The 23544-nt window shown below is 43.8% G+C and overlaps 1 protein-coding gene across 1 annotated transcript; it reads right to left on the reverse strand.

The window, feature by feature from the left end:
* Nucleotides 1–450: 450 nt before the first annotated feature.
* LOC311623910 (cyclin-Y-like protein 1) lies at nucleotides 451–22947 on the reverse strand. Its single transcript, XM_084886507.1, has 9 exons — nucleotides 22312–22947; nucleotides 20751–20776; nucleotides 18600–18700; nucleotides 14304–14339; nucleotides 11150–11201; nucleotides 9760–9879; nucleotides 6181–6350; nucleotides 3985–4152; nucleotides 451–752 (listed from the first exon to the last, which is right to left on the reverse strand). Exons 1-8 carry the CDS (start codon nucleotides 22541–22543, stop codon nucleotides 4023–4025), a joined length of 867 nt encoding a protein of 288 aa, XP_084742633.1. The 5' UTR covers nucleotides 22544–22947; the 3' UTR covers nucleotides 451–752; nucleotides 3985–4022.
* Between the last annotated feature and the right edge of the window lie 597 nt (nucleotides 22948–23544).

A 23544-nucleotide genomic window follows, 5' to 3' on the forward strand; every position in this document is an offset into this window, starting at 1 on the left:
TATACCAAGTAATGTTTGACTTTCTAAAGAGTTGTCAGTCCTGCATGGATCACACTAGTTCATATGTTATGATTTACACATGTGTCAAACACAAGGCCCGCGGGCCAAATCCAGCCCGCCAGGCCTTGCAATGTGGCCCGCACCGCGCTGTCATCACTGCACTCCGCTGTCAGTTTATGACATTGTTAGTTTATGACTGTTCAGTAAACCATTCGGCCCGCGATTTAGGCTGGATTTTAGATTTTGGCCCCTTCTCTGATTGAGTTCGACACCCCTAAATTGTTGCCAATAGTCAACACAAGCCAAAGTAATAAATGTGCAGTTGGCTCATATGAAACACATCTAGACTCATGTTGTAAATAACAGGAAGAATATTTATGGTAATAATGTAACTGAAAGTCACCTTCAGCTGCCTGTCACCATAAAAGCCAAACTCATGAGACAGATATTGATGAAAAAGGAAAGTGGTTTATTCAAGTGCCAGACACTTGAGAAGATGGGGGACTCTTCTTGCAAAGCCCATCTTAACATCTCAGTGCAGGCATGGATTTTATAAGGAGGGAGAAGGCAAACAGGACGAAGATATCAAGGTGAGGAGGTTGGAAGTTCTCTATGTGCAGGCCAGCACAGTCCATTCCGATAACGATCTTGAAACTGCTTGAGTGATGGTCCAGTACATGTCATCCTGGTCTTGGTCATCTTGGTTCTACATCATCCTGTTCTGTGGTTGAAGGTCAGCAAATTTCCTGGAACTGGGATGACTGAAGGTCAGAGTCTGCACCTTCTGAAGTTAGCTCCTAGGATTCTTATACAAACATGGTGCTTATCTAAAAACCACGTATTAGTCAGTCAGCTTTTATAGAAACAATGTCAAAAGAATGGTGAGATGAGTTACATTCACCACTGATAAATTTTCTTTCATTTCCATAGAAGTTAGAGCATTGTATCCAAAATATTTCAGAAAACTAGAAGAATGCAGTATCTAGTCTAGATTATAAGCAAAAAAATATTTTACTGACAATTAACTGAATTAGAGTCTAATATCTATAAATCAGTGCACAAAATTTGTGCAGGGTCCCCCTCTGCTCAGCCTGTACCTCTCACAATCCATGACCCCTGGCTCACCTGCCTACCTGACTGATCACCCCTAGTTTTCTCCCCTGCTGGCCTGGTCGCCCCTCACTGCCAACCCCCTGCCAGCCTGGTCACCCCTAACTGCTCCCCCAGCCAGCCAGGTCACCCCACACAGCCTGCTATTCGTTCATTTGGTCACCCTTAACTACTCCCCCTGCCAGTCTGGTCACTCCACATAGCCTGCTGTGCAGTTGCTTGGTCATCCCTCACTAACCCCCCTGCTGGCCTGGTCATCCCATGCAGTCTGGTCATCTGGTTGTTTTGGTTGTGATGGTCACTTAGGCTTTTATATATATATAGTGTGTTATAGATTTATTGAAACTTACTTTTTAGACAATGATTCTTTTTTTTTTCATTAAACAGTCAAATTAAAACCAATTCATTTAGTGTATTAAGTCCTATTTCAAGTTAGCCTTATTATTTGTATAAACACAATAGGAAGATTAATTCATTATATAGGCTTTTAAAAATCTGTTTTGCTAGAATTTCATAAGAAATATTCAGATTGAATTTTAAATTTTAAGTGTAAAATTCAGTGGCACTAAATTTATTTATAATGCTGTGCAACCATTACCACTATCCATTTCCAGAACTTTAAAAAAAATTATTTTTATTTTTTTAAAATAAATTTTTATTGTTCAGATTATTACAATTGTTTCTCCTTTTCCACCCACCTCCTCCCATAGCTCCCTTCTACCTGGTCCCCACTCCACCCTTGTCTTTATCCCCCACTGTCCTCATCCATAGGTATATGATTTTTGTCCAGTCGCTTCCCTTGTCAGAGTAAGGGAATTTAGAATTATTTTAATTCTGGGTTCTCAATGATGTCAAGGAACAATATCATCTGTTGCCTGTACATTTGTTCCTTAAACATACTAAACATACACTTGGGCAAATTCAGTGTTTTGTGAGCTATATTTGTGAGCAAATTCTATCCAATCTTCATTAGTCACTATCTATTGCAAGCAAACTGTAATGAAGTGGGAAGGTGCTGAACTTTACTGAAAGATAGGGAAGGTCTAACGACTGTAACATCATAAGGACCTAGTTCATTAAGTACTAAATTTAGCACATTAAGTACTAAAGGCCCAGTGCACAAAATTTGTGCATAGGGGGGCGGTGGTCCCCTCAGCCAAGCCATTTAGCACATTAAGTACTAAAGGCCCAGTGCACAAAATTTGTGCATAGGGGGGGTGGTCCCCTCAGCCAAGCCTGCACCCTCTCCAATCCAGGACCCCTCAGGGGATGTCTGAATGCAGGTTTAGGCCCAATCTCCAGGTCATCCCTCTCACAATCCTGGCTCTTAATAACTCACCTGCCTACCAGCCTGGTCACCCCTAAATGCCTCCTCTGCCAGCCTGATCACCCTTCACTGCCTCTGAGTGCTGGCCTGATCTGTCCTATAACTGCCCCCCTTGCCAGCCTGGTCACCTCCAACTGCCCCCCTGCTGGCCTAGTTGCCACTCACTGCCCCCCTAATTGCCCCCAACTGCCCCTTCTACCAGGATGATACCCCCCAAATGCACCCCCCTGCTGGCCTAATCCCCCTTACTGCTCCCCCTCACTGATCTGTCATCTGTTACTGCCCCTCTTGCTGGCCTGGTTGCCCCCACCTACCTTCCCTGCCAGTCTGGTGACTCTTCAATGCCCCTGTGTGCTGGCCTGATCATCCTAACTGCCTGGTTGCCCCATGTAGCCTGCTTGTTCAGTTGTTTGGTTGTCCTTCACTAACTTCCCTGCTGGCCTAGTTGTAGGCAGACATCTTGTGAGGGCGTGAGGGTCAATTTGCATATTACCTCTTTATTATATAGGATGGTAGAAATACATCTTATTCTAAAGTTCCACCAAGGTACCACAGACAGTGTCCATGTTAAAAGTGTCTATTTCAGTTGTGAATAATTTTGTTGTAATCTCACAAGAATTCATAAGCCTCAAATATTACTTTATCACATGTACTTTACCATTTCCATTAAAACACCATGTACTTTCTACAGCTTGGATTTGAAATACATACTATACATTCTAAATATAGGTCCCTCAGGTTAGTCACTAATATTCTGTCCAATAAATTCATGGGACTGAACTGTGATACACACACACACACACACACACACACACACACACTCTCTCTCTCTCTCTCTCTCTCTCTCTCTCTCTCTCTCTCTCTGAGTGGCCAGATTAGTATGATCTCTGAATGCATAATAATCTGGCCACTCAGTGTATTCCTATATAATAAAAGGGTAATATACAAATTGTCCCTTCGACCAGGAGTTCAACCAGCAGGCAGGCTAGCACATCTCCCATGTACCCTCCCCCTGGCCAGGCTGGCTGGACCCAGCCATGCACAAATTCATGCACTGGGCCTCTAATACACACATACACACACACACACACACACACACACACACACATGCACACACTGAGTAGCCAATTATATGTTCAGAGATCATAATAATCTGGCCATTTAGTGTATATGATGACATGAATTTTCAAACTAATTTATGAGTGGGAAGTAGATTATGTTTGTAGATAAGATTAATTATACAATTATAAGAAATTCATGGTTATAAGAAAGGGTAGAGGACTACATGGAAAACCATTAATAGATTAAATGTGATTTAAAATATTCTGAATTATAGTCGCAAAAGAGATCTAGAACTTTTTAATAATGAGGGATCCTGTATAAACCATCAAGCACCAGCAATATGATGCAAAAGGGTTAATAAGATCTTTAATGTATTAATTTTTAAAAGTTTTCCATTTTCCTAATCATTGCTTCATAGAATTTTTCAACAGATGTTAGCTTAGGTGCCTGATAGAAAACCCCACTTAGTGATCCCACAGCCTTACCTCTGTGTTCTGTGATCTTTTTTTTTTTTGCAAATACGTTAAAATTGAACAAGCAGGTTGTTTCTATGGCTCACGTGTCGAAGGTCAAAGTAATATTTAGCAAAGAGACTGGCAGGAACATCAGTATCAAACTCAATGTAATTTAAAAAATGCATTTCTATCTCATTCCTAGGGGGAGAGGAGGAGACAAAACCAACACAGAACAACTTTAGTCAACTGAGCTATCTTCAAAGATGTCATTCGGAGCTACTAGGACGACTCTGAATTTTGTTTTGAAACAAGTCCAGGTTACCCAGCTGTCCTAAGACTCTAACCATCAAACAAGGTGCAGCTCTTTGAGGTCCTTCCTGCATCCCAGCACTTGGAGTTGGGAGAAGTGTGAAGAGGTGACACCTCCCCCGCTTTGCTCTCCCGCTGCTGACTGGGGGGCTCAGAGTCCCTGGAGTGCAGCTGTGGATTCATGCTCCTGGCTCACGGACCAGGGCCCACTGTCGTGTTCAGAGGAAAGGACTGGTGTGTGCTGCTTCTCGGCCCTAACAAACCTGCAGGCATTTCCCCAGGCCCATCACAGGAAGGGCTTGTGGGAGCATAGAAGTACCAGCCAATGAAGCGGGCACATCACCAGGCAACAATGGATCCACGGGAAGCCACCACTACTATCTGAGGAGGCAACACTCTGGAGCCAACAAGGAGTCATTGAAAATAAATACGTAAATAAATAAATCTATAATATTAAAAGTGTAATATACAAATAAACTGATGTGATTGGTCAGGGGGCCCCACTATTGCCACATGATTGCCCCGCAGAGGGAGGCCCAGGCCACCAAAAGGCGGAGTGGTCAATCCAGGGGCTCCCTCTGCAGAGTGATCATAGGGCTCCCGGACTGGGAGAGGGTGCAAGCCGGGGTGAAGGAACTCCCATCCCGAGTGCACAAGTGTCGTGCACCAGGCCTCTAGTAAATAAATAAGTAAGCCACATTTTATGGGAAGGAAATCCCTCCCCTACCCAGTGATGGGACTAACAGCAGAGGACAAAGGGAAGTTTCTGTTCACCTCACTCCTATTGACAGGACAGGCTGCGCTTTTTAAACTATGAAAAGCAGAAACATGAAAGACAGATGACCTGGCTGGACTAAGCCTCCTTTAGGACCTGACCTCTAACGATAACGGAGTCAGACTCTGACCCTGTTCTCCCACATGGGGCTGCCTCCTGCCCTGCTCAGCACCCCGCCCCTGCCCGAGCAGAAGGGGAGCCTGCCCACAGGAGTGAGCTCAATAAAGTGCAAAATGAAATCTGGGAGCAGTGCTTTGCCATGTGACCGACTCCTGGTCACTTGCTGCATAAATAAATATAAAATCATTTAGCAGTCAGTGTGGCCAGACCGAAAGCCCTCTGTGACGCTGGTGTTTCACTTTGATGCACATGCCATCTCGGAGGGGCCCCGCATGGTTAGCCTACGGCCTCCACAAGGCACTGCTGTGGCTGCTCAGAGCCCGGGAAACTCTCCCAGGGGATGGCCCTGGGCGATGCCCAGTGAGGCTTCTCTCTTGTCTGAGAGGTAGGAGCTGCCAAAGTCATCGGACCTATTTGTAAACACGTGCAATTCTCTTAAAAGGGCAGGAGAGCGCACAGAGGTCTGAAACCATCATAGGGGCCCCGTTTTCTTCCATGGTTTTCTGAACAACAGAACTTCAGGTGAAAAGGAGGGAAAGACCAGTGAAATGTGTGGGTCAGACACAGGATATAATGTGTGGGTCAGCTTTAAGCTATAACCCTCAATAGTCCAAAGGCCCTAAGACACTAACAGTGGCCAAGCATTTATTTCAAAGCCAGTGTCTGTCCCTTAAAAATACACTGAAACTGAGAGATGGCTTTAAAGCCACAAAGATAGTTACTATACTGTTCTGGTAGTTAGCTTATAAAATATTGTAAAAAAACAAAACAAATCAAAACACAGAGAAACACATTTCAAAATACCATGCACATTTTACAACAATACATCAAGACCTACTAATTAATTACAAGGAGTATGAATTGGTATATGAAAGGTAGATAGAGAGAAGTATATAATTTATGCCTATTTCAATTCTCTGTGAAATGTAACCTTTAAAAATATTTCTTAACATGTAAACTTTATGGGGGCACATGGGGTCTGGGAAAGCGTTAGGAAGTTTACCCAAACCTTACAAACTCACATGTCATCTAATGTAATGATGTTATTGATGAGCTGGCAGTAGGGCACATCCCACATTGCCTGTTTGTCCCACAGCTCATAGGCAACAATAGCAGCTCCCAAAAGCAGTCTTTTCCAATTAGTGGGACACAAGTCAATAACTGCATAACGCATAATCCTTTCCACGTAAATCTGCAAAAGTGAATTGTGTAAGTGCTGTGATAACTGTTAGAAATGACAGATTTCATCAATTTTTAAACCCCCCCCCCCCCCTTTTTTTATTACTCTTCACTGGAGGAAATTTTTTCCATTGGTTTTTTGAGAAAGTGGAAGGAAGGTGGTGGGTGGCAGAGAGAAATAGGCAGAGGGAGAAAAACATCGATATGAGACAGACACATCGAATGGTTGCCACCACCCTTGCCTGTCTGGGACAGGGAATGGCCCTACCACCCAGGTAAGTGCCCTTGACCAGGAATGGAACGAGTGACCTGTGAGTGAGAGGGCTGATACTCTAACCCCTGAGCCACATGGGCCAGTGTTAAAAACCTTTTATATTTAGGTTCTACAGACACTGTTTGGCTGGTCAAAGCCAGAGGCCAAGTCATAGTTGTAAACCTGACACTTCTATTGCTTACTTTGTCCATGGGAACGTTCAGGAATGAATGGACATGTTAGCACAGGACGCCCTAAGCAATGCATGGGGCAGTTATTACCTTCCCTCTTGTGAAGGGGCATATAGAGGCCCAGGATCGATCCAACTTGTTCAACAAACACTTGAGTGCCTACAGGTGCCATGCGTCCTACCTGGCTCGTATTTCTGCGGTGATCTTACTTACATAACTCTGGAATATGTCAATCCCTGGTGAAGCCGGACACATTGCTATCTTTTCACAGTAACTAGCTCTTTTGTGAAACAAGCTGGAGATAAAAACTGGTGCTCAGTTTCCTCCCAGTGGCTGCTGTGGGGCAGCAGGACAGGCAGTACACACAGGTGAGCTGCAGGCTGGTCTGTGCACCTGCCCGTCCCTGTCTTAGTGCCTCTGGGAGGAGCGCGGCAAACAAAGGCCAGTCCTCCTCCTGCCCCTCATGCTCACACCCCCATGGTCACTGTGGGCACAGCGGCTCTGTCTCACATAAGCTGAGGCGCCCTCGGTGCTGCTGGTCTCCAGGGGGAGACAGAGCTGCCAGGCTCTGTCCCTGGGGCTCCGCTCACCCTGCCAGGCAGCCGGGGAGGCTCCTGATGCCTTTGCCACGCACTCAGGGTCTCCTCTCCCAAGCACTGGGCGAGGCAGCAGCCAGGAGGCCATAGGCTCAGCTGTGATTTCTTGTTACCTCAGAGCACGGCTTCAGAAGAGGGTATGTGCCATTTGACAAAAAGACAAAAGTTCCATTTAAACATATGTTTACTGTCTGAAGGTTATCAGATTGACAACTCAGATGTTCTGCCAAACTCAACCGTGTTTTCAAAATCAAACGCTTATTGAACCTGATGTGTTCTCAGGGAAACGCTGTGCCCATTCCTCAAAACTCAGCATTCACAGCGTCCTAAGAAGGAGCTGCTTACAGATCAACTCTACTTGATGGGAATGATGAGAGGCCCTTGTTCCACACCGACAGCCTCCTAACTTCCCCCAGTTTTCCTGGCAGACACAGGATGCGCCATTACTCACCATTCACCCACGTGCCCTCCCGTGGCGGTGGAACTGAGATGTCTCTTCTTGCAGAAGCGGACCTCCCATCACTTATGCAGAGCACTGTTCCCACACTCGTCTCCTTTGGAAGAATCCTCCCCATCTGCCCAGATGCCCCTGGGGTGACTGTGTTTGCCTAGGCCCCTCCGGCCACACCAACCCCCTAGAATGCTTCCTCTCACTTTGCTCAGGGTCAACTTCTGATGCTGCTTCTCATTCCAATCCCCTCCTTCACCTACTGTAGTCTGCCCCCAGCGCTATCCCTCCCCTGACACTGCCATTGCTAAGGGCATCTGGGCCTTCACAATACACACCACAGCTCTTCATCCGCGCTGCCCACTCCCCGAGCCGCCCTCGTAGCACAGAGGGCACCACCACTTGCCTAGTTGCTGGGACCAAAAGCCTCCACTTGAGCTAGCCGTTAGCACTCCAGTCTGTTAGCACTTCCTGCCTCCCCTTCTCCGTGGGAATCTGACCGCCTCCCAGTGCCCTGGCCACTTCTCACCTGGTCACTCTGACTGACACACTTCACTGCCTCCACTCGGACCTCCAACAGCAGCCTCTTCTCCCCAAGGAGCCAGAACAGCCTCTTTCCTTAAGAGCACGTCACCCCCAACTCAGGGTCTGCCAAAGGTTCCCATCAATCGAATATAACGTGACTTCTTCCCACGGCCTGCAGGCCTCCAGGCCCGGTAAGATGGGATCCTGCCCGTCTGTGACCTCAGCGTCTTTCCTCAGCCCACTCTGACCACATGGGCCACTCCTGAACACAAACCCTGTGCCCATGTCAGAAGCGTGCCTTGGCCCTCTGCCTACAACGCCAGAGCCCCTTGCCTTCCTCAGCTCAGCCAGGGCTCGGCTCCCACGTTTCCTCTTTAAAGAGGCTCTTCTGACCTTTCTGCCTAAAGATAACCCCCTGTGACCACCTTACCACGTCATCCTGCTTTGTCTTCTTGCTGCTTACACAACCTGACGTGCTCATCTCTTTAAAAACACTCATTAAAATCTACATGTGTCTTCCTCACTAGAATATAAGCTCTGTCTTCATGAATTCTGTCCTACCCGTTCTCTCTTCTAACCTCAGGACAGACCTGGAAGGACAATGAGCACAGAAGGGACACGTCCCCAGAAGTGGCTAGATTGGGAAAACCAGGAGGACCACCAAAGAGAAGCCCAGACAAGGGAGGGCCAGGAGTGCGTGGTCCAGCCGCTGAGTGCTGCCCAGAGCGTGCTCAGCCCAGCAGGACCCACGCGATGCCTGCTCTTTGCCATCGTTCCCTCTCCTGCCACTCTTTGTTCCCGTGCTTGTCCTGCATGTGAACAGCCACTCTTACTTCCCCGCCTCAAGCTCAGATTCTCCCTCTCATTCCCTCTTTTTAAACAATTGAGAGACACTGCTTCTCCGCTGGCTCCCAGGAGCAAAGCTTAATGTGTTCACAAAATACTCCCCCATTCCAACCCAGATGCTTCCTTTCCTGTGTTACTTAGCTCTCCCCCCCCGATTCAGTTGGTCCCAAGGCGGGATGGTTTGTTACTGCCTCCATCCTACCCGACCAGCACACTCTGTGTGTCTGTCTGTATGTGTTTGTGTGTGTATGTGTGTGTGCTCGCGCGCGCAATGCATGCACCTGTGTCTCCTGTGGGTCGGGGGGAGGGGTTGGGGGAAAGTTGAAGAAGAAATGGAGATCTCCCCTTATGTCTTCAATAGCAATTTTTGTGTGTGATAGAAACAGTAATAGTAACATTTCCAATCTCAACGATTATTTCGCCCCACTGTGTGGGGTTTACTACCTTTAATAGCTTCTCTTAATCAAGTTCTGAGGGTCATTTCAGGAACCTACTTTGCTTTGCAAAGCAGGACCATAGCCTGTGACAGGACAGACAAGCAGCCTGTGGAAGAGCTGTCTTACCAAGGCCACAATCGCACACTCAGCGGTGAGGTGCTCAGCACTGAAAAGGCTGCAGACAAATCTGTAGACAACATGCTGTTCAGGGTCCTTCAACATGTCGGCCTGAGTGATCAGTTCGTGCTGAAAGAAAAAAGGCCGTATAAGTGCCCACTGAAGGACATACGTAAGAACTCGCATGCGAGCAGCTTCCACTGTGCCCACCGGGCCCTACATCACTTTGATTGGGTGACATATTTTTTAGTCTTTATAAAAAATAATTACACTTTTTTTCTTATATCAGGGAGGAAGGGAGAAGGAAAGGGAGACAGAAACATCACTGATGAGAATCATTGATCAGCTGCCTTCTGCACACCCCCTACTAAGGATGGGGCCCTCAACCCAGGCATGTGCCCTTGACTGGAATCAAACCCGGGACCCTTCAGTCAATAAGCCGATGCTCTATCCACTGTGAAAACCCGCTAGGGCTCTTTTAGTCTTTGAAGTATAAACAATGATTTTAAACAACACTGATTCTCTACTCACCAGCTATTGAACACAAATACAGGGACAGCTGAAACTGGTTTGGCTCAGTGGATACAGCATCGGCCTGCGGACTGAAAGGTCCCAGGTTCGATTTTGGTCAAGGGCATGTACCTTGGTTGCGGGCACATCCCCAGTGGGGGTTGTGCAAGAGGCAGCTGATGGATGATTCTCTCTCATCGATGTTTTTAACTCTCTATCCCTCTCTCTTCCTCTCTGTAAAAAATCAATAAAATATATTTAAAAAAAATACAGGGACAACTGAATACAGTTATGTATGTTCTCCTCCCTACAACCCTTCCCCCAGAAGTCTACCTAAATGTAAACTACATTTCGGCCCACAAGGCATGTTGGTCCCCATGTCACTCTTCTCTGCAACCAGCTCTGAAAACACATGGTCATGCTCCTGTGAACCCCAGACTCTGGTTGTGCTGCGCTCATATGTCCCTACAGAGCCTCAGAGGGAATTTGGAACTTCTTGTCATTTTAATTGGTTTAAAATTTAAAATTGTCTAAGTTTTTTCAAAAAGCCTTAACATACCTTTTAGGTTTATTTACAGACATTTGTACTGTTTGATGCTCCTCAAAATATCATTAAGAAAGATAATGTTGGGGGCACATTTACTCACTTTAGCTTTCTGACTATACAAAGCTGTGGCTCAGTTCTTACTGATGTGTCCCTCACACAAGACTCCTTTTGTAAAATCATTAGTTACCACATGCAGTGGGGAAGAAGACTGAAAAGAAAATGATTTTGACTACAAGCTGGAGGAAGTAATTTTCTTCTAATAATTCATTTCACAGCAGATCGGTATGAAATAAGCACCACAGTATGAGAGACAAATAGAACCTCAATGAAACTGACACTCACTCTGAAGGGGTGCTTTCTCTCATCGAAAATATCGAAGGATCTATTTCCAACTCTATAAAATAAGAACATGCATTTAACAATTAATTCAGGAAATGTTAGGATCTTAGAAACACATCATCTAAGAGGGAGAGGGGGCTCAGGGGGAAGCTTAACTTTCAACAAAGCAGTTTTACAAACTGTTGTCTTGGACTCTGTCAGAGGGTTTCCTGGCTTCTTTTTACTCAGTGCATCAAATTCTGTGCCATGTTTTCTGCAATGAGCAGCTAGTGTTGCCTTCAAAAACACTGATGCTCCCTGACAGGCAATGCTGGTAAACCAAATATATTTCCATTCCTCCAGCTCACATTGGAATACCCAGGGACACTTGATAAAGCAGTAGTGTTGGGCAAGAATGTCTTTAGAATTTTAATTCATGTGGATGTGATATTCATGTTTTTCCCACTTATCATTCTCTTGTATCACATTATTATTGTGTATTTTTTCTTGAATCTGTTAAAAGTTGAATTAAAAAGGTGCTTTTCTACTTTAAAAGTGACCAGTCTTTTGACTGAAATGTTCTCCGCACTATAACACTCTGCTCATTGGAACCAGTGAGCTCTGCAGGCCACTGGGGGTAGGTTCCCCTCTTTCAGGAGGCCCCTGCGGCCAGCACGAACGTCATGGGAACATTAAGGCACTGCCGGATTCTACACTGTCTTTGCAATGTTGTAGAAAAGCAAAGGTGAGCAACACTGGCTTGTGAGCATGAAGGAAAGCAGTGGTACCACACTGTGCTGGCAGTCAGTGTATTCTTCACTGCCGCTTGCAGTCGAAAAAACTAATTTTGCTTTACCTAAGGACATCCTTGACAAAAAGGAATAGTATTATGAAACATTGATCCTGCTTTCACATTCTCAATAGGGGGAGAGTGTGTTTGAAGCACATCTGCATACTGAAATGTGGTTGGGTTAAGGAAAAGCACTTGTGCCTTAGCTGTGAGCAGAAAAAGCCACGCTTTTCCTTACAATTATATCTATACTTGATATTAGAACTCTCAAAAATAAACTGTGAGCCTGTGACTTAAAAAAAAATAAATTGTGTATTTATTTTCAATGACACAATTCAAACTATATAACCTGAAGAATCAGAATTTGGTAAGATTCGCACAGTCCTTTATGTTCTTTCTCTCTCTCTATTTTTTAAATAGAGAGAGCAAGAATGTATGAAGGGGAGAGAGAGTGAGTGAGTGAAACATTGACTTATTGTTCTAGTCATTTTTACACTTTTATTGGTTATTTCTTGTATGTGCCCTGACCGTGGATCAAAACCATAATTTTGACATATTTGGACAAAGCTCTAACCAACTGAGCTATTCTACCAGGGCCAAAATGTGTGCCTTGCTTTGTCTGCATGGCAGCTTTACTTAAAGTATTTTTCTGTCAAGACAAAAGGGAGTTTTGGACAATGTGGTAAGAAAGTGGACCAATACTCTCCAAATGATCAATAACTTACAAGTGAAAGATCCATTCAGTGTACAAGATAAATTGGTATTAACTTAATAGAGAACTGATTACAAGTTCATGGATATGATTCATATTTCAATTGTAACCAATAAAAGAAACCAGCACTTGTGGACTTTGGTCCAATATAAATGAATATCTACAATTATCTGAGGCTTTGGAAATGTACCTTTTCTAGCCACCTAGCTACATGAGGCTAGATGTTCTTCCTAATACTTCTTCAAAGCAAAGGATTAAAATGATTCAAGTAATTGCAAATGATTGAAGACAAAATATACATAAAAACCAGTTATCTTCTATTAAGCTAGACATTAAAGAAATTTGCAAAAATGTAAATTAATGACACATTGTCCACTCACATTTTGGTGTGGAAAATAATTATTTTTCATAGTGTCTTGTGCATTATATCCTATTAGAGGCCCAGTACATGAAAATTCATGCACTGGAGGGGTGTCCCTCAGCCCAGCCTGCCCCCTCTCAGTCTGGGAGCCCTCAGGGGTGGGAGGCGACCCAGTGATCAGGAGACGGTGATGCCCCATCACACCTCTGCTGCTGCCACTGCCAGCAGCGCAATCCTCGGCCTGGCCCTGGTTACCTGTGTCTCAGGCCAGCCCTGGGTGGGTGGGCAGTCATCATCTGAGGCTTGCCTGCACCTTGAGCTGGCTCTGGGTGTCTGGAGTGGGGGGCTGAGGGGACTGGGGGACTTCGGAGGTAGGCACCCCGGTGGGGCTGAGGGGCCTGGGCACTGCCATCTTGTGGCTGTGGCACTGCCATCTTTGAGGGTGTGACAGTCAATTAACATATTTCCTCCTCATTGGCTGTGGGTGCTGCCATCTTTGTGAGGGTGTGTTGGTCAATTAGCATATTCCAATCCACCACAAAGGATTATCTAGTTCAGAATTTCAGTAATGCTATAAAAACTATTTAAACACATAGGAGAGTTCAACCAAAGAACTTGTATGCATGCAAATAAGCATAACCATTGGACTCAGACACTAAGGGAATGAGAGCAAGAGTTGGGGGGTAAGGTGGGGGGTAAGTAGGGGTAAGGACACATATGTAATACCTTAATCAATAAAGAAATTTTTTTAAAAAAAATACATATTTTAAATCTCTATTTTAATTTCTAATACAGTAAATATAACCCACATAAACAAATCCTTTTTGGGATCCTCAATAACTCAAGTGTTATGGGTCTTAAGACATAAACAAATAATCCACTTTAATCTGATATAATAAAAACCTAATATATAAATCGATCAAACAGTGGAATGACCAGATACTGTAATGCACACTAACCACCAGGGGGCAGATACTCAATGCAGGAGCTGCCCTCACTGGCAGGCACCAGGCCAGTCAAGGCGGGTGCTAGTGGGGTAACCTGATTGCCCCAACAATTGCCCCACAGAGGGAGGCAACTGGCAGCTGCGGGCGAGAGGTGACTGGCCCCACCCAAAGCCCTACAGATTGGCTCTGATTGCCGACCAAGGCTAGGGACCCTACCAGTGCAGGAATTTCATGCATTGGGCCTCTAGTAATATAATAAAAATCACTCTGCAGCTTGTTCCAAAAATATCTACTGTTATCATCTAACACCCAACTTGATACGTTATACATTTGTTAGCTAGAATAACAATACAGGTTTTAAAACTCACCTGTACTTGATGTTGCTATATATGGTTATAGTCATGCTGTGGAAGAAAAAAGAATTGTAAGAACTGTTTTTATTATATTAGGTTTGAGGACAATTTTTAAAGGGGTTGTGGGAAGGGGAAAGACCATCCCAGCTGCCCAGTAGCCTTGAAATTCTCATTCCCAACATGGGCACTTTGCCGCTTATTTTAGTTATTTTGCTTTTAGCAAAAATAGGTGAACCAAAATGCTAGGTAACATGCTCTTAGAAGATATGTGTCTGTTGATTATTATAATATAAGGTGAGGTCAAAGAAGGTGTACAGTTGTTTGTATGGAAAATGATACAGTAACTAACCCTATCTAATAAAAGAGTAATATGTAAATTAACAATCACCCGCTAAGCCCACAAGCCATGCCCACCAGCCAATCAGGAGTGACTATGCAAATTAACCCAACCATGATGGCTGTCACCACTGAGTGAGCAGGAGGCTTGGGTTTCCCTGGCAATGGAGGAAGCCAAGCTTTCCACAGATCCTAGTCAGCCCAGGCCTCCACTCAAGTCTAAAAAGTTTCAATTATAGAAGATAAATAAATCCCAACAAAAACAGCAGCAGTCAAGGAGCTGGAGAGAGCAGGAGGCTTGAGTTGCCCCCGGTGATGGAGAAGCCAACCCTCCACAGCCTTAGTCTGCCTTGGTCTCCACTCAAGGCTACAAAGTTTCAATTATAGAAGACAAGTAAATCCCAACAAAAATGGCTGAGGCCACGGAGCAAGCAGGAGGCTTGGGTCCGCTCAAGGCTACCAAGTTTCAATTATAGAAGATAAATAAATCCCAGATACTAGAGCCTCCACTTGCATTGCTGGGGGATATGGCCAGCCTGCAAACCACCACAGGTCCCTCACCTGGGCTGCCCCATACCCTAAGGGAACCCCCACCCTGATCCAGGACACCTTCAAGGCAAACCAGCTGGCCCCCACACATGCACCAGGCCTCTATCCTCCTATCTAATAAAAAAGCAATATGCAAATTGACCATCACTCCAACACATAACATGGCTGACTCCATGTGGACACAAGATGGCCACCCGGGGAGGGCAGTTGGGAGGGATCAGGCCTGCAGGGGAGGTCAGTTATGGGTGACCAGGCCTACAGGGGAGGCAAGTTAGGGGCAAATAGGCTGGCAGGTGAGTAGTTAGGCATCAATCAGACTGGCAAAGGAGTGGTTAGGGGGTTATCAGGCTGGTAGGCAGAAGAGGTTAGGGGCAATCAGGAAGGCAGGCAGGCGAGCAGTTGGGAGCCAGCAGTCCTGGATTGTGAGAGGGATGTCCAACTGCCTGTTTAGACCCAATCCTCGAGGGGTCCCAGATTGGAGAGGGTGCAGGCTGGGCTGAGGGACAACCCTCATCCCCCCACCCCCCAACAAATTTTGTTCACTGGGCCTTTAGTAAATAATAATACAAGAATAAACCATTTTACATACTCACAGCTGTACAACTACTTTACATGCTAGTACATACTCCCTCATCATTTGCCCTTATACTCATAGGATCTTTTATCCTGTACATGTTATATGTATTTGTGCACGTGGTTAAATTTAAGCCATACGTAGTTGTGCTTTTTCAAAAAGTTGTTAGGCCCTTCATCTCAGTAGACTTAGGTTAGTTCACTATTCACCTACCCACCTATTTTCCATCATTTCCCTAAAAGTAAATAAAATGCTCTATACCAAAAAAAGCTTTAAGATCACTTTTACATAATTATTAGAAAACTGAATAGCAAATGTAAGAGCTTATAACAGTAGGTTTAAGTAACTCTGACACAAGAAATGCTTTTAATGAAACATTATTTCCTAATTAGATTACATGAAATTTTCATGATCAGATGCAAGATCCTGTGTAAGTGACTGGATTTTTAAGTCACTCACAGGAGTGGTGTCATAAGCAACAAAGGGGTCCTTGTAGTTAAGGGATAAGCTTCTTCCCTTTGCCCTCCATGTCTAAAAGCTCAAGTTCACTGAGAGAAGGTAAACCTGATGTCATAACTGGGTATGTGGAATAAGAGTCGCTGTAAAAAGGCCTGTATCACCGCGAGCATCCGAGAGGGATACTTCTATTGGGCTTTGAACAGCTTCATCTTCAAAGTGATTTTCAAGTCACAGAATTCGAAGCACAGAAGCGGAGAAGGACCACTGAACCTTAGGTGACATTTAATCCAACAGCCTATTTTACTGGTAAGAAAAGCAAGGCTGAAACTGACTTGCTCCAGGTCCTGCCCACAGCTAGGAGCCCCTCTCCCTCCTGCGCTCTAACCAGGCAGAGGCCCCCGAGCTGGGCTGCTCCCTGGGATCCCCTGAGAAGCTGGAGACACTGCCCACCTCCACCCGGAGATGCGCAGCCTTCACTGGTGTTGGGAAGACATGAGGGTTTATAAAGCTCCCAGGAGCTGCAATGTGCTCCAGAGTTGGAAACACACGACTTAGGGTAAGAGCAGAACCTACTGGATGCTTTTACCCAGGTGATCATGCCTCACAATTTTCCTGGGCCCATCAAAGGTTGTGACATTGAGACTGTGTTGGGCAGAGGGTGAAATGCATGCATGTAGAGACATACATTTTTAGAAAAGTTGTATAAGACTGCACCCCATGGGAAGCAATGTACCATGATGAACATTTTTCAAAATCACTCTCAAAACTCAACTAGCTCTGTTAATTTTCTCAACAAACCCTTATTTCACCAATAGCGAATCTGGGGAATGACCATTTTCAAAACTGAAGGACGGCAAATGAAAATTTACTGCACTTCCTGAATTAGATTAATTTGGAGAAAGAAGCATGAAACTTGCTTGTCTGGGCAAGGCTAACCTTTACAACTACTTTTGAATTATTCTGTAACATCAGAGTCTTTTGAATTTGAAAGAAGCTACAGAATGTATGCAAAGTTGAGTGGTATTATTCTTTATTCCAGGATTTAGTGTCTTGGCTGAATAAAAACATTCAGTGATTACTCAATAAGTCCCAAAGCTCAGGAGTTTAGAGAGAGTTTAGTTTATTTTGAAACACAATTTGATCTCAACTACTGTTATAAGTGTGAGAAGAAAGTTATATTATTATAATCATTAACTTGCTGTTGCAACTAAAGAAGTTACTAATAATTTAATTAGAAAATGTTGGTACATTATAAAAAATGACATTTTAAAACTAACTATGTGTTTAAGGCTGAAAAATACAATGAAAGGTGAATATATTTTAATACTGTCAGGGAGCATTTCCCAAACTGTGCTCTGGAAAATCAGCAGTCGTATTCCAGAGACACTGATAATGTGCCTTGGACAACCCCCATGGGAGCCAGGAAGCTGGACAGTATATGTATTTTGTCTCTTAAATAAGTTTAAAAGTTTCATCTTGGGTGTTTTTAAAGTTCATCTCCAATGGTAGACTATGGGGAAATTAATAAATACTTTTCATCAGCATAACACTGTTCATGGCTGCTTAAGTATAAATCTGCCTATGGCTGTTTCCAAAACATTACCTCTTTCATTTTTTTCTATTGTGATTTATATATACATGCATTGACGTATGTATATATGTCTTGTAGACATATTTATGTATCTACACATATCTTTACAAATATAATTAACTTAATACACCTCTTAAAACTTCAGTTGAGCACATTTTACCCACAAAAAAAGTTAACTTGAAAAGTTGTTCCTTAAGACTGGTGTGATACATCCCACTTTGGTGGGTAGGGAAAGTAAAATTTCTTACAGAAATAGGGATGGAAAAATGTACAGTGGGGAAAAATCTGATAAAACCCAATGACATTTTAATGCAGATACACTTTGGTGCCAGTAGGTGACAAACTATTCCTTCTTTCAAGAGTAGCTTTGAAAATGCTATGCACTATTTAGGCCCATGTCCCATAAAGAAATACTTTTTATTTTTATTGTTTTCCCACACTGATTTATATATTTGTGGATCCTTCTAAGCCAAGAGGAAAATGGTGCCTCTAGTTTCTCTTCCTACAGCAAGAAATAATTTTAATAGAAACATTAAATATAAAGCAGCTCTTCTTTTCATTATGGATCAGGAAATATCAATACTTTTGGGGGGATTTCTGGCTTTCCCTTCTTCCATTCACTCTAAGGGTATAGTGGAAATTGAAAATTCATATTTAGGTCCTTGAAATCAATAGATAATTGACACTGGTTTCTTAACTTGATCACTGAGAAGGACAATCAAGTGACTGTAATTATGTATAAATAGGATGCTTGCACCAAAGTGGTCTATCACTCAGCCCATGGCATCCTAGTTGTACTCACGCTTGGATGATGGTGCTTAAATTCGGCTGTCTCACTGTATCATCATAGAGAAACACCATGGGGTAAGACTTGTAGTGTTTAATAAGGCTCCGTGGAAATTCCTACAGAAGAGGGAAAGAGAAGAAAATGTCACAGTACATATGTTAAACCTATAAAAGTGTGTGTGTTTTTCTCTTGGCTAAAATGTCAAACAATTAAGCATTAAGATTTTTCTTATAGTCCATGAACTGCTTGAGTGTGATATGATGTGCGGTGCTATAGTGAACCCAGTAGAGAGTCTCACTTCCACAGAAGAGATTTGAGGAATGGCTTATAAAATGCTGCCTTTGATAAGTACCTATAAGCAAACCCGGCAAACCCGTTATAAACCCCCATTATAATAGTGTAAAAAGGTTAGAATAAGACTTCTGTTTTTTGTTTTTTTTTTCAAGAGAGCAAACGTAACTAAGATTTCCTACTTCTCTTGTTCATTTATTACATTTAAATGCAATGCATTAAAGAATAAAAAATCACAACCATTTTGTTGCAGTAAATGAAAGCCAGTCATAAGTATTAATTCAGGAGACAAAGAGAAAAACAAGCATGTTTGGTCAGAGGTGTGTGTGAGCCAGGGCTGCCCATTTACTAACAAGCTGGGGCCACAGGTCTCTTTGAGCCTCACTTTCCCCCAAACCAGATAAAACAACTTTCAGAAGTCAACTCTCACTTCATGTTTAAGGAAGACTATCATTACATTACTCAAGTGAGAACCCCAGAGAATAGATTCCATTCATTTCTAAATGCTAGTTCTGTTCTCTTGGCCATCTGACCTCACCTCCATCTGCCTCACTCCAGCTGCGCTCTCTGCTGACATGGCCTCTTCTTCCTTGTCCAGCAAGCTTCCCTCCTCCCCGTCTACCTCCAGGATTCCCTCACCAGCAGCCTCACCACCCAACTTCTCTCCTGCACATCCCATTGTCACATGGCATCAACTGCTGACAGGGTGTCCCTCCCATAGAAACTAAGCTTCTCCAGGGCAGGGAGGACTCTGACTCCTCTCCTGCTTCTAGCCGCTGAGCACAGAACCTGGGACAAAGTGGCAGTGTGAGTGCTTGGCAAGTTCTTTACATCATTTACATCTGGGCGTACATCTCACTGCAGATACAACTTAGAATTCATCTGCAGTGGTACTGGAGAGGTGACAAGAAAAGGTTTGAGAACCTTCAGAGAACTATCCTTAACACACTTTAGAAGTATCCATTTATTTGAGAAATACCCATTGATTTGTGAAGAGCCCAACAATTCAGCAATAATCAAATACTGACGTAGCCTGAACTATGTTTTGACAATTCTCTTCCTTAAAGTGATACCTATAACTAATTCTATAATTAATTTAAATAGTAGCATTTTTTTGTTTAAATATATTTTTATTGATTTTTTACAGAGAGGAAGAGAGAGGGATAAAGAGTTAGAAACATCAATGAGAGAGAATCATCGATCAGCTGCCTCTTGCACACCTCCTACTGGGGATGTGCCCGCAACCAAGGTACATGCCCTTGACCGGAATCGAACCTGGGACCTTTCAGTCCGCAGACCAACGCTCTATCCACTGAGCCAAACCGGTCTCGGCAATAGTGGCAATTTTTAATACTAGACAATCCAATCATTTTAATATGCTTGGTGTTTTTTTTTTTGTTTTGTTTTGTTTTTAAACTAATTCAGATGAGCCATCCTTCCTCATTTCATAGAAAATAGTTTTGTTCATGCTGTCATATAATACTTTCCCATCAGCATCCCCCACAAATGCACCGAAGACTGGGCAGGGGAATAATCTACTTGATGCCTTTTAAAACACAGAGCATTTTAACATTGCCAGTAGCCTATAATCAGAAACATCCACATATTATATAAAACATCATTTTGCTTCTTTCAGTTGTTTCACTGCAATGCCACCTTTTCCATATTAATCGGAAATTTCAGGCAGTATAGTTTTTAAAAGTATCACAAAATTCTCCTTCAATTTAGAATAATTAGGGAAATAGAAGAGTTTCAGAAAGCTGACAGAAGAGGTCCGTGCTAACATTATTGGGCCCATTACTTTTATTAGGAATCACGGCAGACAACTCTTATATCAAACTATTGCTTTACTTAACTCTTCAACTGTTTACTTACTTCGTTCTTCTTCCTCTTGTCTTGTCCTAAGAATAAAATAAATTAACTGATCAGTTATGATACAAATGCCATAGAAAAATAACAGTGGCTGATTATCTGAGAAACTACCATATAAAAATGAGACAAAATTTTATTCAATTTTAAATACTTTACAACAAACTTTAGTTTGGATTACCTGGAAAGATGAGCTAAAAAGTAAAATCTAAAAACTTAAGTTTTACTTTTTGACCTAACATATCACCTATATTAAGTACAAATGAAAGACTCTCCATGTAGAAGAAAAGGCAAAGCAAATTAGACCAAGTGAGAAACGTAGCTAATGAAAAAGTGTAAGCTGTTGCATATCTGAACCTCTATCCAGTAGGGGTGCTTGATTGTTCATTTATACCCACTTCAATTGAGCCACCGAGATTTAACAGTTGACACTCTGAGAACCAGTTTCTGGGCAGACACTAGTCCCCAAGCTAATGAGATTCCCTGGAAATGACCTGAACTACCCATTGATAATCAACTAAAATACCTTACTAAAAATCAATGGGTCTATACTCAATTGGAAAGTAACCATTTAAAATTTACATTTTTAAATGAGTGCTAGCTTAGTAGCTCTGGTTGGAGTTGCTGTTTGTTGGGCATTGTCCCCTGCACCAAAAGGTTGCCAGTGTCATTCTGCGTCTAGGACACACGCCTGTGTTTTGTGTTCAATCCCTGCTAAGGGGTGGTGTGCAGAATGCAGCAGATTGATGTTACTTTCACATTAATGTTCTCTCTCTCTCTCTCTCTCTCTCTCTCTCTCTCTCTCTCTCTCTAAAAATCAATGAACTATTTTTAATAAGTATTTTCAAAAATAAAAAGGGAAATGCACATGCTAGCCTTAATTGCACATGTCTACAGCACACAGTGCCATTTTGCTCTCACAAAGGCCAGAAGAAGAATAAAAGCTCTGAATAGGGTCTTGGGCTGTACCGTTTCCCATACTGCCCCCAATGGTGTGGGATGGGCACCACAGAAACAGTCCCTTATGAGGGAAGAGAGGGCAATGTCGTAGCTTTTCCTTTACTGTCTCCACTCTACTGTGAGTCACCCACGGCTCTGGAGGAAACTGAGAAACACAGCGATCCTAACCACAAGCGACCAGCTTAAAACAAGAAAAATACACACGCACCCCATGAACACGTGGATAGGACAGCCCATGCTTTATTGTGCTGCACTACCTCAAATATAACAGAACCCTCATTCCTTGTACTTCTGCTGTCATAACCAACTGAAACACCTGGCCACGCGTGGCTTTTCCAGCAAGTCAACTCAATGGAACAAAGCATTGAGGAAAGTCAGCAGGCAAGCGGGAGTGTCAAAATCCTATCTTGCTGCTCAGGTAGTAAAGAGGGAAAAACATCTGGGTGCAAGGGGGGAAGAAACAGAGGTGGGGAGACCAGGTGCCCATCCCTAGGAAAGCTGGCTCCAGCTGGAAGGAGCCCAAAGCAGAGAGTCCCTCCCAGGGGACTCTGGGGGCAGCAGAGACCAGAGGTATGCCAAAGAGCAGATGGCATTTGTTGCTTCTTACCTTGGGGTGTCATTGGAGCTCTGATGTTCTTTAGGTGGTAGTGCTTGATGGCTCCCGAATTCAACTTTTCAGACTTCGGAGTAACAGGCACCGCTTCCATTGCCCTAGTGTCCCTAGCAGCCTCCTCATGAACTTCAGACTCACACTTAACCTGCCTGGAACTCCAACCCAGCTTAGGGCTGGCACTGGGACTGGGACTGGCCTTTAGACAGCGAGGCAGCCAGTTCCCCATGGCTCACCTCCACTCCTCTCTGGTACTGTTGGTTTTCTCACACCCCACTCCCCTTCCCGCACCCAACAGACCTCTGCCCTCAGCAGGTCCCTTCCCCCAAGGAAGGCTAGGCATACAAGAGCAACCCCAAAGCTTCACCCCACAAGCAGGTAGAGCTCACCCACTGTTTGCTTGGCCTCTGGGCTGCCAGCCCTAGGTGGCGCTCAGGGCCCATCTCCCCTGCATCCCCCCCTACCACCCCTCGAAGCTGCACCTCTTTGGTTGATTCTTTTGTGAGGACAACAACCAACACGACTTGTTGGAAACAGATAGTGCTCAGACAAGCACTGAGAGCTACAACCACAGTGGGAAGAGAGCACAGCCTCTCCTCCCACAGTTGCTTCTCAACTGAAGTCTGTTCTCCTGGCTGCTGCCAGCCAATCAGAACACACTTCACAGTTATAAAGGACCAATCACACCCAGCATTCCACCATGTTGGCACCCACAAAGAAGTCAGGGATTTACAATCCCTTTCCTAGACTTGAGTTTCCATTCATTATATGCCTCCTGGAGCTCTCCATTCCTGAGGGAAGTGCAGTGGGCATTTGCTAGTGCAAGCTGGCCAGTGTCATTAGCTGCTGAGTTTCACCAGATCTGACAGCTGACTCATTGATGTATTTGCTTTCTGGACTTAGTTAGAAATGAAGGTTATTCTATTTTTTAAAGTAAAATTTCCTTGTCTATCTACATGTTAGCTTTTGCCTGCACCTTGTCCTGGTCCTACTCTTAATAAAGAGCTATGACTGTGTGTCTAAAATGGGGACTCAGGAAACATTACCCCTCTCCTTCTTCATAAGTAAAATAAAAACCAATTCATCCATCCCAGCTCAGAAACACAGGGGTTCACCAGTTTGCTTTCCTACCAAGTAAGGTTTTCCCTCTCATGGCAGTAATTTCCTGATTTTCCTCCTCCTCTCCCAAAATAACAATGCTTAAAATACAACCGTCACATACACAATTGA

Source organism: Pipistrellus hanaki (assembly GCF_964339955.1).
Source record: "Pipistrellus hanaki genome assembly, chromosome: 5".
Lineage (NCBI taxonomy): Eukaryota > Metazoa > Chordata > Mammalia > Chiroptera > Vespertilionidae > Pipistrellus > Pipistrellus hanaki.